General features: G+C 43.6%; 1 protein-coding gene across 15 annotated transcripts in view; it reads left to right on the forward strand.

The window, feature by feature from the left end:
- The window catches only part of UPF3A (UPF3A regulator of nonsense mediated mRNA decay), a 64,178-nt gene that overhangs the window by 33,184 nt on the left and 17,226 nt on the right, over window positions 1-13,768 (forward strand). For 3 of the 15 annotated variants that reach the window (XM_060288023.1, XM_060288024.1, XM_060288033.1), the window contains one exon: window positions 13,254-13,382. The exons of 5 other annotated variants lie outside the window; for them this stretch is intronic. In XM_060288023.1, coding sequence (XP_060144006.1) covers window positions 13,254-13,382 — 129 coding nt within the window. 7 more of the 15 variants (XM_060288022.1, XM_030856641.2, XM_060288026.1 and 4 more) reach the window with 6 other exon arrangements.

Consider the following 13,768-nt stretch of genomic DNA (forward strand, 5'->3'; position numbering starts at 1 on the left):
CTGCAAGTTTTTTCCATAAGATCAGGAACAAGGCAAGGATGCCCACTCTCATAACTTTTTTCAACATAGTACTGGAAGTCCTAGCCAGAGCAAATAGGCAAGAAAAAGAAATAAAAGGCATCCAAATTAAAAATAAGTCAAATATTCTGTTTGCAGATGACATACTATGTACAGAAAGCACTAAACATGCCACAAAAAATCTGTTAGAAATAATAAATGGAAACAGTAAAATTGCAGGATACAAAATCTGTATACAGAAATCAGTTTGTTGTTAGTGTATAGAAATGCACCTATCAGAAAGAGAAATTAAGAAAACAATCCCATTTAAGTAGCGTCAAAGAGAATTAAATACTTAGGAATAAATTTAACCAAGAAGGTAAAAGATTATACACTGAAAACTATAAAATTCATAAAAGAATTAAACACAAATAAGTGGAAAGGCATTCCATGTTCATAGGTTGGAAGAATTAATATTGTTGAAATGTCCAAAAGGGCTTCCCTGGTGGCACAGTGGTTGAGAGTCTGCCTGCCGATGCAGGGGACACAGGTTCGTGCCCCGGTCCAGGAAGATCCCACATGCCGCAGAGCGGCTGGGCCCGTGAGCCATGGCCACTGAGCCTGCGTGTCCGGAGCCTGTGCTCCACAACAGGAGAGGCCACCACGGTGAGAGGCCCATGTATCCAAAAAAAAAAAAAAAAAAAAAATCCAAAAGAAGACCAAAAAGGACTTCAAATAACCAAAGCCATCTTGAGAAAGTAGAACAAAGCTGGAGGCATCATGTTCCCTGATTTCAAATTATATTACAAAGCTATAGTAATCAAAACAGTATGGTATTGGCAGACACATGGAGCAATGGAACAGCATAGAGAGCTCTGAAATATACCCATACATATATGATCAATTAATGTTCAAGAAAGGAGCCAAGAATACAATTGGGAAAGGATAGTCTCTTCAATAAATGGTGTTGGGAAAACTGGACAGCCACATGCAAATGAAAACGGAGCAATTTCTTACACCATACACAAAAGCAACTGAAAATGTGTTAAAGACTTGACTATGAGACCTGAAACCACAAAACTCCTAGAAAAAAACATGGGGGCAAGCTCCTTGACATTGGTCTTGGCAAGATTTTTTGCATTTGACACAAAAAGCAAAGGCAACAAAAGCAAAAATAAACAAATGCTACTACATGGAACTAAAAAGCTTCTTCACAGCAAAGGAAACGATCAACAAAATAGGAATTGGGAGATTGGGATTGACATATATACACTAATATATATAAAATAGATAACTAATGAGAACCTGCTGTATAGAACAGGGAACTCTACTAAATGCTCTGTGGTGACCTAAATGGGAAGGAAATCCAAAAAAGAGGGGATATATGTATACATATAGCTGATTCACTTTGTTGTACTGCAGAAACTAACACAACAATGTAAAGCAACTATACTCCAATAAAAATCAATTTGAAAAAAAATATCTGAACTAAACACCTTTTCAAATAATTGTGAAGGAAGTGATGTTTAAAAATAAATTACAGGGACTTCCCTTGTTGTCCAGTGTTAAAGAATCTGCCTTCCAATGCAGGGGACGTGGGGTCGATCCCTGGTTGGGGAAGTGAGATCCCACATGCCGTGGGGCAACTAAGCCTGCGTGCCACAACTGAGCCCGCGTGCCTCAATGAGAGAGCCTGCATGTGGCAAACTACAGAGCCCACGGCGCTCTGGACCCCATGCACCACAACTAGAGAGAAGCCTGCACACCACAACGAGGACCCCGTGTGCCACAAATAAGACCCGACGCAGCGAAAAAAATTAAGAAAAATAAGTAAATAATAAAAAACAAATTACAATAGAAGAGGTTAAAAAAAAGCAACCTATGGAATGGGAGAAAATGTTTGCAAACCACATGTCTGGTAAGGGGTTAGTGCCCTAAATATACAAGTAACCCATACAACACAACAGCAAAGAAAAACCAAACCACTTACAGACTGTCCCCAGCTTAAAATGGTTTGACTTGCGATTTTTTAAGTTTACAATGGTGTGAAAGCAATATACATTCAGTAGGAACTTTGAATTTTGATCTTTTCCCAGCTATCAATACGCAGTACAATACTCTCTCATGACGCTGGGCAGTGTCAGTGAGCTGCAACTCCCAGTCAGCCAGGCAATCACAAGGCTGAACAACCCATTTATACACTTACAACCATTCTGTACCCATACGACCATTCTGGCTTTGACTTTTAGTACAGTATTCAGTAAATTACACGAGATACTCAATACCATATTAAAAATAGCTTTTTATTAGATGATTTTGCCCAACCGTAGGTGAATGTAAGTGTTCTGAGCATGTTTAAGATAGGCTAAGCTAACTGCGATGTTTGGTAGATTAGGTGTATTAAATGCTTAATGATATTTTCAACTTATGATGGCTTAATCGGGATATAACCCCACCATAAGTCAAGGAAGAGCTATACCCAGTTTAAAAATGGGCAAAGGACCTGAACAGACATACTGCCAAAGAAGAAATACAGATGACCAACAGGTACATGAAAAGGTGCTCTTCAATATCACTAGTTACCAGGGAAATACAAATCAAAACCACCATGAGATATCACCTCATGCCTGCCAGAATGGCTGTTGTCAAAAAGACAAGAGATAAGTGTTGGCGAGGGTATGGAGAAAAGGGAGCCCTGGTGCACTGTTGGAGGAATGTAAACGGATACATACTATGGAAAACAGTACAGAGGTTCCTCAAGAAATTAAAAATAGAACTGCCGTATGATCCTGCAGCCCCACTTCTGGGTGTGTATCCAAAGGAAGCAATCCCGATATTGAAGAGACATCTGCATCCCCATGTTCGCTGCAGTATTATTCACAATAGCCAAGGTATGGAAACAACCTAAGTGTCCATCGATGGATGACTGAATAAAGAAAATGTGAGATATCTACATAGATATAGATATCTATAGATATATCTCTATCTATCTATATGCAACAAAATATTATTCAGCCTTAAAGAAGAAGAAAATCCTGCCATTTTCAACCATATGGATGAACCTGGAGAGCATTATGCTAAGTGAAATAAGCCAGACAGAGAAAGACAAAGACTACATGGTATCACTTATATTTGGAACCTAAAAAAAAAAGTTGAACTCATAGAAACAGAGTAGAATGGTGGCTACCAGGGACTGGGGCATGGGGAAAGTAGGGAGAGGTTGGTAAAAGGGTACAAACGTTGAGTTATCAGATGAATAAGGTCTGAGGATCTAATGTATAATATGGTGACTGTAGTTGATAACGCTGTATTCTATAATTGAAATTTGCTGAGTAGAACTTGTATTCTAATCAAAAAAAAAAAGTAAATATGTGAGGCAATGAGCGTATATTGATTAACTTAGTGGGAATCCTTTCATACTGTACATACATCAGATCATCTCATTGTACACTTTAAATATATCACAATTTTTTATCTGTCAATCATATATCAATAAAGCTGAAAAATATATAAATACAAAAGTATTGAATAGTTACACCCTCTGAAAGGTGCCTAAGATACCTCTTCAGGGATTATCAGAACTCATTTTGAGACCACTGTTTTAAAACAGTAATACCTCTTTATATTGGTACACACTTCCCAATGTAGGCTTTCAGATTGGCTGGGCAGGGCACGCACAGTGTCTGAGGTTTGGGGATGTCTAGCAACCTGTGGCTGGTAAGATCAAAAGCTGTTCACATATGTGTGAAGATTTTATTACCAATTACAGAAAAACTTTGAGTTTATCATATGTCTAAGAAATGGCAAAAATGTTAAGGAAAGAATTACCGTTCGTGTGGACACATCGTGTGGAATCACAGCTGACAGTCATGGGGAGGGACCGAGTTCTCCGTGTGACTGAGGGCTCGAGTGAGGGTTGGCCTCCTGTTTCACTTCTTTGTAATTCCTCTGCAAAACTTTCTTTTAATGTTTTCTGTTGTTTCTCATTTTGGATTTCAGTCCTTGGTTTTATTCAACTACTTAGTGATTTTAATAATTATATTCTAAACATGAACATAACAAAGGAGAGGAGCTGCCTATTGGGATTTTCATTGCTCTCAGCCTTTGCTAGTAAATCATAGACACCAACTGGAGTAATTCCTCAAATCTGACATGAAATATAGGCCCTTTGAAGGATCTCATTTACCATCTTTGGAAACAAGTTTTTACTTGCTAAATAATAGTAGTACTTACTGAGTAATCGTCTCCCATTTCATAAATCCCAAGGCAGTGAAACACCTGCAGATGTTTCTGCAGCAAATCCAGCAAATCCAAGGAAGGAGAGTGGCTGCTCCAGCCACTTCCCAGCAGCCCACTGTTTCTTCCCCAACCGCATTCCTCGTGGGGTGAGTGAATTCTGCACGTGGGGAAGATCCACGCGGACAAGGGCGCGAATTTTTTCACAACACACTATGAGAAAGGATCATTTACTTTCATCTCTTTCACTGAATTCTCATTTTTGTGTCTGTCTTAACTCTGATGAAAAGACATATAATCATCTATACTTTAAGCAGATTTGCTTTCTATTCTGTTCTTCCTATCTTTAAAATTAAGGACATGTATTAGGTTAAAGAGGAGAATTAAGTAGGTATTTGATCCTCTTGATCTGTTCATAGATTAATAGCAGTAAAGAAAAAGAAAAAAGAGAAGTTTATTTTCAGAACACTATTCAGAGTCAAGAGGTTTTTTAAAAAACAGATTTTCCCACTTAAATCTACCAGATAATTGCTTCAACCCAATCTTAGCTATAGGCAAGGTCTACTCGTAGTTATTTTTACATGAAAATTCAGTTTTAATCATTATTTTTTAATTTTGTCACTTCAGTTAGGTTTAGAAAAATGCTGTCTGTCTTCTTTGTGTGAATTTCTGCCAGGCTGCATTTTGGTGGAAAGCTAGCAGTTTCTTGTAAATGGTTATCCCTATCTTCTTTGTATCAAAAGCATGTTTATCCTGTGAAGCTCTAAATCTCTCCCAGAATTCTTCATTGCTACACATCTAAAAGAAAAATAAATACAGAAGTAGCCTTATATCACAAAAGAGATTTTTTAAGAAAAAGTCTTAGTCAAGTTAAACGTAAGCAGCCTGCCCCATAGAAAGAATGGTATTCTTCAGTAAAATAATTTAAATTATTATCATGGTAGAAAAATCAGTGTGCCAAGTTGCGAGCAGTGTGCCTACAGGTTACACACAGTGTGCCTACAGGGTACATACAGTGTGCCTACAGGTTACATGCAATTACTCCATCACATGCTCATGGAGTAGCCATTTCCTACATCACTAGGATCATACTTTTCTGAATCAAAAAATGGAGCAGTTGATTGGACAGAGGATTCTTATGCCAGTTTGGGGTGTGAGGGCCAATGTCGGAGATGCTATTTGGACACCAAACTGCTGGCATTTCTAGGATATCTTAATAGGTGGTAGAACCCATGACGTTTGGATTCAGGCCTTGCTATGGGCTGAATTGTGTCCCCCTCCACCCCAGTATTCACTTGTTGAACCCTTAGCCCCCAGTGTGGCCGTATTGAAGTAAAGAAGCAACTAAATGAGGTCATGAGGATGGGGCCCTGATCCGATAGGAGTAGTATCCTTATAAAAGAAGACACCAGACTCACTAGCTCTCTCTGCCACATGAGCACAGAGCCAGAAGGCCGCTGTCTGCCATCTGGAAAGGCCCCCACCAGCACCAATAGGCTAGCACCTCGATCTTAGACTTCCAGCCTCCAGAACTGTGAGAAATAAATGTCTCAGTTTATGCTGCCCACTCTGTGGTATTTTGTTATGGCAGCCTGATCAGGCTGAGACAGGCCTGTCCCAGGAAACCCAAGGACTGCAAGGGAAGGAACCCAATGGTGGTGGCCTGCAGCAATGGCTCCTCTCTCCTGGACCCCCAAGTCTTCCTCTTTTGGATAATTTTGTCAGCTTTCAAATGAGATTTGTTAGTTCTTATGTTATTAAAAAATTCCTCAAGCTAAATTGCCTTATCTCTCAAAACATAAAATAGAAGTATCCTTACACCCAGCATTGGAACTCCTAACACTGCACCCTACAGATTGAACTGCTGCTACCAAGCATAGACACACCAGCCGTTAGATGCCCTTCTTTTTGGAACAGCCCAGGTGTTCCTCCTGGGACGTGGCTAAGTGACAGCTCCACAATGCGCAACACTAACACCAGCTTCTCCACAGGGTGGGGTAAAGTCCAAAGTGCAGAATGCGCTTCAAACCCTTTATAGACTCACGGGATGTTTGCATTTGCAGAGAAAATGTTTGGGAAGATGTGTGCCAATTGCTAACATGTTTACAGTGGCTAAGAATTGAGGCTACACTGTGGAAGTAGAGCTTTTATGTTTTGATACACATTTTAAATCCTGCTTTGTAAAACCTCCGCAGACTCCGTCACCCCCCACCCCATGGCCCCGTCACTCCTCCACGGCCCACCCACTGGATGACAAGCCCATGGAGGCAGAGACTGAGATGTTTCCTACTGTTTATGCCAAATGGGTGGAACTCAGTATTTATTGAATAAATGCTCGAATGAGCAAAAGGACAAAAGACCTTACATTGCAACTTGCTCGTTCTTAAATGAGAAAATTCATCTTTAAGCCAATATTTATCTTACAAATAACAAATTGTTTTATGACTAGAATTTCTGACTACCTGAATATTTTTATGTATGTATTTTGCTCTAGAAACCACCTAAACCTCACAGTGAAATAGCTTTAAAAGTACTCAAGCTTTTAGGACAAATACTGATAAGAAATATGCCAAATTTTAATAGCAACTGAAGGTAGGATTAAGATGATTTTTAGTTCTTTTCTTTCTAATTTTTGAACAATGATTATGTACAAAAAATAGATTTTCTTTACTTCTCTTTCCAAATGGATTCAAAGCTTATAATTACCAAATGTATATGAATGCCTGAAATGAGGCATTTGAATTTGAAATGAGGAATTTGAAAACTAATTCTTTCCCCAAGGATCTCTACCAATCTGCTACTGAGTTTCCCAGGGAAGAACAATGGCAAAGTCTGCACTTAGGAATTCCTATGCAATTTCTTTTCCTGTTTTTGGTATTTGCTTAAGTTTATGCATGAGTAGGAACTATATTAGTACTATTTTCAACATTCTCTCTAATGTGTGTCTTTTTAAAAATGTCACTTACCTTGGAATGCAGCGTGATATATTTCTTCTTGCTAGAATCGCTTTGTTTGTGACCCTCCCTGTCTTACATTTCACAGATGTGACCACTTTATCATTCTCTCTTCCTGTGCTACTGTTTCCTCTTGAGCAGAGTCGCTTAGCCAGTTTTTTAGGTTATAGGTTTAAAAAAAAAAGTTTTATTATTGCACAAACCCCATGTTTGTCACTATATGAAGTTAAAATTTTCTAAATCATTCCCTTTCTCTTTGAAATTCTGTGTAATATTTACCAGTAAAAATTATCTTAAGGTCTTCCTTTTGGAATTGTTTGCAGGTTTTTGACAGCTGCCCAATGTCATCCAAATCAGGAAAGGAGAAGATCTGAAGGATTATGTTGTCAGGCCTGCGAACTAGCAAGTCAGACTGCCCCTGACACACATTCAAAGGATAATCCAGTACTTCTCTCTCAAGCACTTTCTCCATCTGCCCTAAACATCAGTGAGAAAGAGAAACTGAGAGACAGACTAAATTATGACAGGCCAGCTGAATCCCACCCCCTCACAAAAAAGTCACTTGAATTTAAAAGCACCTGTGCTTCTTAACACAGATGAACCTGTCTTTAGAATAAAGTTCTGTCCCACTGAAGAGACAGTCACCATTGAGCAGTCCTGGCTTAAGTGGAGTAGATACTCCCATTTATGAGTTCTTTACATCCAGACAACAGCTCTTTGGAGACACAGTGATTGTCACATTCATTCGTCAAATGGTCACTGCGTGCCTCTGTGTGGCAGGCAGTTTTCTAGGCATCAAGCATTCAGTGGTGAGCAAAGCAGACCCGTTCCTGACTTCACAGGCCTCAAAACCCTTCCTTTCACTTAAAAGGAGTGGGAACCCCTAAAAGCTCACCAATTCCCCTAAATCAGGAATTCTTTTTTTTTTTTTTTAAAGAAGATGTTGGGGGTAGGAGTTTATTAATTAATTAATTAATTTATTTTTGTTGTGTTGGGTCTTCGTTTCTGTGCGAGGGCTTTCTCTAGTTGTGGCAAGCGGGGGCCACTCTTCATCGCGGTGCGCGGGCCTCTCACTGTCGCGGCCTCTCTTGTTGCGGAGCACAGGCTCCAGACGCGCAGGCTCAGTAGTTGTGGCTCACGGGCCTAGTTGCTCCGTGGCATGTGGGATCCTCCCAGACCAGGGCTTGAACCCGTGTCCCCTGCATTAGCAGGCAGATTCTCAACCACTGTGCCACCAGGGAAGCCCCTGGAATTCTTAACTCGAAATCCGTGTTGGGTGCTCTTGTAACATTGCCACTCTTGTGGTCATCCATAGGTTCCCTAAATTAGTATCATGTTATGAATAAGCATATCATACATTTTTCTATAGAATGGTCTATATAAGCTTTCATCAGATCCTCAAAGGAATAACTTTTAAAAAGTAAAAATTTTTATACAGTAGGCTGTCAGTAATCCAGCATTGAATTGTTTTCACAATCTTCTTGCCACAAACATAAAATGGAGCAATTCGATATTATAGGCAGAAACTATCATCTAAAGTAACAGACACTTCATAAGTATGTTCTCTCCACTGAAGAGTTGGGGGGTCATCACTGTCACCTTCTTTATACTGAACAGAACCTGCCCCTCCCACCACTGCAGCTCTCCACCCCTCCCACCCCTCCCCAGGCCCACGTGGCTCAGGCCAGTCTGATCAGGGCAGCCCCCAGACATGGGCCGGTCTTCTCCTAGCGTGTGCCTGGGGGCTGCGCTGGCCAAGTGACGTGCGAGTCCAACAGGATGGCAGGGCAAACTCACCCTGTCGTTCTGTATGTGACCAAGGAGGCCCAAGGGGAGTCCACCTTCCCATGGAGCTGAAGTGCGCACTCAGAGCAGAGGTGAGAAGATGGTGGGCTCCTGTCGGCAGTGCTGGAGCTGCTGGACCAGCTCACCCTGGAGCCCACCTTCCCGCGGGCTTGTTGGGGGGCGGGGCGTGTCTTGTTGCTAGAGCAGTGTGAGTGGCTGTGTCTGTTACTTCAGTGAGATCTGATCTTAACTGGCAGCTTTGCTTTGGGTTGAACGTATGAGAAAGCTTTGACTTGGCGGAAAACCCTGCTGCTGTGGCGCTCAGGCCTCAGCTCTTCTCAAGCCCTGCCTCAGAACTACTGATATTCTAGGGACCCCCTTCCCTCCACCATGCTGCCTTGTAAGACCAGGAAGCCACACCAGCTTTCAGCCATAACCTCCACTTACAAAATAACCACAGAGAAGCACCCCAAAGGCTCAAGGTTCTAACCCAGAACTGACTGGTAGACTGCGATAAAGCTGTGCTTCGTCTTGCAACTTTGACTAGTTAAACAAGAAACATTCAGAAAAATTCTAAGTCTTCCAGGTGTCCTGGAGCCTAGCGTTTCCATTTAATACACATTTCAATAAACCTCTTGTGCTGCTTCTAAGAGGTAAATTACAGGTTCTACCCTCTAAGGAATAAGGGGCACAGCTGCTTCTCCACCTCTGCACACCACAGACACAAGCTCCCACTTGCCAAGGACAGCCCTACCCAAGGTCTACTCGTCATTCGTTCAGTTCAACTACGCTCGTCTGAGTGTGAACTTTGTGCTAGGGACTGTTGCTACACCCTCAAGACACAAAGCACAAGACTTTGCTGACAACAGTCTTTCCAGCTGGCAGGGAAACCCACACAAGTGAGTGGGTGATTATAATTCACTGGGATGTGCGCTGAAGTAAGGTGTGGACAGGAAATAGGATACTTCTTATTTTATCAATCATCTTCTCCCCAAGTACACTGATCTATTTGGGAGGAATAAAATCTGGGGTCCCTTGCCCTGGCAACAGGAGGCCAGAGCTCAACCAGTGAGGAGCTCCTGCCTATGACCCTGCCTCACGAGTGATGCAGAGGTGAGGTGATGGCTTGGGGCCGTTCACAGCAGCGTGTGGGGTGTTGCTAGCGGTGCCCAACAGGTGACAGCAGTGACTCCACAGGGGCCTGGCGTGTGCTCGTGCATATGCTGCCCTGCCTCTGGCTTCTGAGCCCCATCCCATTCTCCAGTCTTCCAGCTGATTCTCTGAGCTGTTTGAGATGCTTCCAATAAGTTCTCTTTCTGCTTAAGTCAGCTAGGATTGGTTTCTGTTGCTTAAAACAAAGAATTTCAAAAGAAAACTGATAAACAGGGAGATGGTTAGAGGCAACAGTAAAGACATTTGGAGAAAGGAAATTTGGGGAAATAAGTTACACTGCCCTGAGTAAAAAATCCCGCTAATATTGAGGAATGAGAATCTGGCAGCCTATGTCCTATGGTGGAAAATGGCCAATTACCTGTGGTCCCCTGAAATAAACTGTTCATTATGGGTCAGGTTTGGGGAAACTGCATTGGTGCTGCCACAGAACAGTGTGAAAGGTAAGAGGGATTCAAGATTGTAGGGAAGAGAAGCAATTCCTAACAGCACTGAACATTGTCAAATGGCAAACAAAATGTCTGAAGTCGTCAAACGTAAGAATTGGGACTTGCTATGCACATGCTAAAATAATGGGTGCCTTACAGTCAGAGGGTTGAAATAGCCACAAAGTGTCTGTGTGAAAGTTGGTTCAACAATCTGGAAAGAATGAGACTCTATGTCTCAGAATGAAGGTATGCCGCAGGCCTCAGCAGACGCAGAATACGTCAGACCCACAGATACCCAGCTGATTCTCCACGCCATCCCCCCACCAAGGAAGCTGACTTCCTTAAGCTCCCCCCATGCCACAGCCTTTTCCAGATCTGAAGTAGCCAATAACAAAGTCAATGTCTGGAGGAGGCAGCTTCCAACCAAAAGAACAAGCACTTTATTACTTCACGTCAGCAAACGTGAGGGGAACAAATGTAGGAATGGATTCCGAGTGTAGGGTTCTGAACAAGAAAGAAAAGAATACAGGTTGGACTGAATTTATGGACAGTGTGGTGGTTTAAACATCAGTTCTAGTTGTTTACTCAGCTGATTAATAGCAGCCTAAACTGAGTGGCAGCCAAGTAAAGTCGAGATGCCAAAAACTTCCATCAGAATTCAGAGACTTCCCAGGATAGTAAGGCTGGAATGAACTGGTTATGGGCAACCCACCCTCTTCCTCTGAACTATGGCCCCCAAGGGGCCAATAATACTCTTTTCTACAAAACATTGAGAATGCACTGATGAGGAAACACCAGAATCTCTGCAAAGACTTTAGTGACTGCAATTAAAGTGGGCTCTGTAGTAGACTGATAGCTACATTCTCAAATCTGGAACCTGTGACTATTGCCGTATGTGGGAGAAAGGGGGGATCTTTGCAGAGGCAACTAAGTTAAGGGTCTTGAGATGGGGAGATTCTCCTGGATTGTCCGTGTGAGCCCTAAATGCAATCATGTGTCCTTTTAAGAGGGAATCAGGAAAAGATTTTCCTCGCAGACATGCAGAAGAGAAGGTGACATGAAGGCCGAGCAGGAGAGACATGGGAAGATGTGGCCTTGGGGACCGGGGAGCTGCTGTCGCAAGCCTAGGGATGCCAGCAGAAGCCGGAGGAGGCAGGGAACAGACTCTCCCCCAGAGCCTCCAGAGGGAGGGGCCCCGCTGACACTGATTTCAGACCTCTGATCTCCAGAACTGTAAGAGAATACATTCTGTCCTTTGAAGCCACGAAACTCATGGTAATTGTTACAGCAGCAGTAGGAAACTCACAGGCTCCCTGACTTAAAGGGAAGATACAGGTGTTTTAGAGTCAAGGTCAGGAAGGTGACCCTAACAGTCAGAAGGGCCTGTACGGTAATCAGAATAGCCCCGCCCCCAGTCGCTCTGCGGCTGAAATGGACGAACCACCCACTAGATTCCTGCTTGGTCTGCAGAGCTAAAGCCCGTTTTGGGTCTTGTGAGCGCAGGTGTGACTTGATTCACCATGAAAGTGAGACATGGCCCTTCAACCAATTTCTAGATAAGAGTCAGTTCACAGACCCAGAGACCTTCGACTATTCGGAAAGACGGCTACGTTTGAAGAGCCTTGTAAGAACTTACGTGACTCTTCTTCCTATAGGCATTTACCTTAGATTGACCAAAATCCACAAGCTTCGCACTGCATTCTGTTCGCAGGGCCTCTGCCAGAAAGATGCAGGGCAAGGATGCCAGCAGGACCTCAGCTCCTGGCATCTTGTGAGCAACTGTGGAGTCGACTGTCTCAAGTAGGGGACGCAGGGGACAAGCATGGGTGCACCCGACGGGGTCGGCCAGCCTGGGGACAGCACTGCTGCAAACCTGGGTGCCCTGACGTGGCGAGCCTCAGGGACAGCTGGTACTTCCCTGTGCCCCCGCACATCCCTCTGTGTCCAACATACCCTGCTGCCTCGACCTCCACGTCTTTGTGGCTTTGTGTCGTCCTCATCTGGCCGTCCCCACAGCTGCTGGGAGGCCTCTCTCTCACCTCCTCACACAGGAACTTGCTTGATGTGCAGAATCTCAGGCCCCGCCCAGACCTCCTGACCAATCAAGGCTCCCACATGCCTGGGCCTTGCTGGGAAGCTCACTCTCCCCCTAGACTCAGCACAGTGTCCGCTTGCCCCTCACAGCGCTGGTTACCTGTGGCCCCGCCCCTCCGTCTCGGAGCAGGGCTGCTTCAGCCTTTTCGCATCTGACATAGTAGGCACCTAAAAACGCCCACCAAGTGACTAAATCAATGCACCCTTCGCTGGTCTAACGCATGTCCCCACTCCTTGGATGGAATATAAGAAGAGCAGCTGACCATGTGGCCCGTGCAGGACTCCTGGCAGCCACTAGACACGGGCGGCACTGCAGCTCTGCCCTGGGCTGCTGCACACCGTGGATGCCCTGTGGGAGTTCAGCGGAGCGGGGCTGCCCCTGGGCTCCCTCACGGCTCCCAGACAGGCTTCTAGGGCCAGCAACAAAAGGTTTCTTTAAAGAGGGAGGAAGGGACAGCCACGGGTGCCTGGGACACTTTGAAACTGCCACACCCGCCAAAGCCCAGTACTTGCTGTGCTGCTGCTTGTTCAGCAGGAAGCCTGCAGGGGGCGCCCTCGCTGCTCTAGGGAGGGTTGTTTCTTCTTCTAGGTGGAGAGAAACCATCCACGACTTCCAGATAACCTGCCCCCAAAAGCAAACACACACAGTCTGGCCCAGAAGTTGCCCACCACGGAGGCCAGAGAGCAGAGCTCCCAAAGCATTCTGGATATGGGCAAGGTGAGTGAGGCACTGGCACAAAAACTCAGTAGTTGATGTAAATACTATTTCCATGCGGTATTTTTAAAAATCTAAATTAATGCTAAGGAATCTATGAATAGCAAAATATAAACTTTTTTTTTTTTTTTAAAGTAAGAAGTGGATTTATTTACAGAGAAACACACTCCACAGACAGAGTATGGGCCATCTCAGAGGTCAAGAGGCCCCAGGGTACAGGGTGGTTAGTTTTTATGGGCTGGGTAATTTCTTTTTTTGCTTCCTAACTTTTATTTATTTATTTATTTATACAGCAGGTTCTTATTAGTTATCTATTTTATGCATATTACTGTATATATGTCAATCCCAATCTCCCAATTCATCACACCACCACCAATCCCCCTAAACGT

The sequence above is a fragment of the Globicephala melas genome, chromosome 18, assembly GCF_963455315.2.
Source record: "Globicephala melas chromosome 18, mGloMel1.2, whole genome shotgun sequence".
Taxonomy (NCBI): Eukaryota; Metazoa; Chordata; class Mammalia; order Artiodactyla; family Delphinidae; genus Globicephala; species Globicephala melas.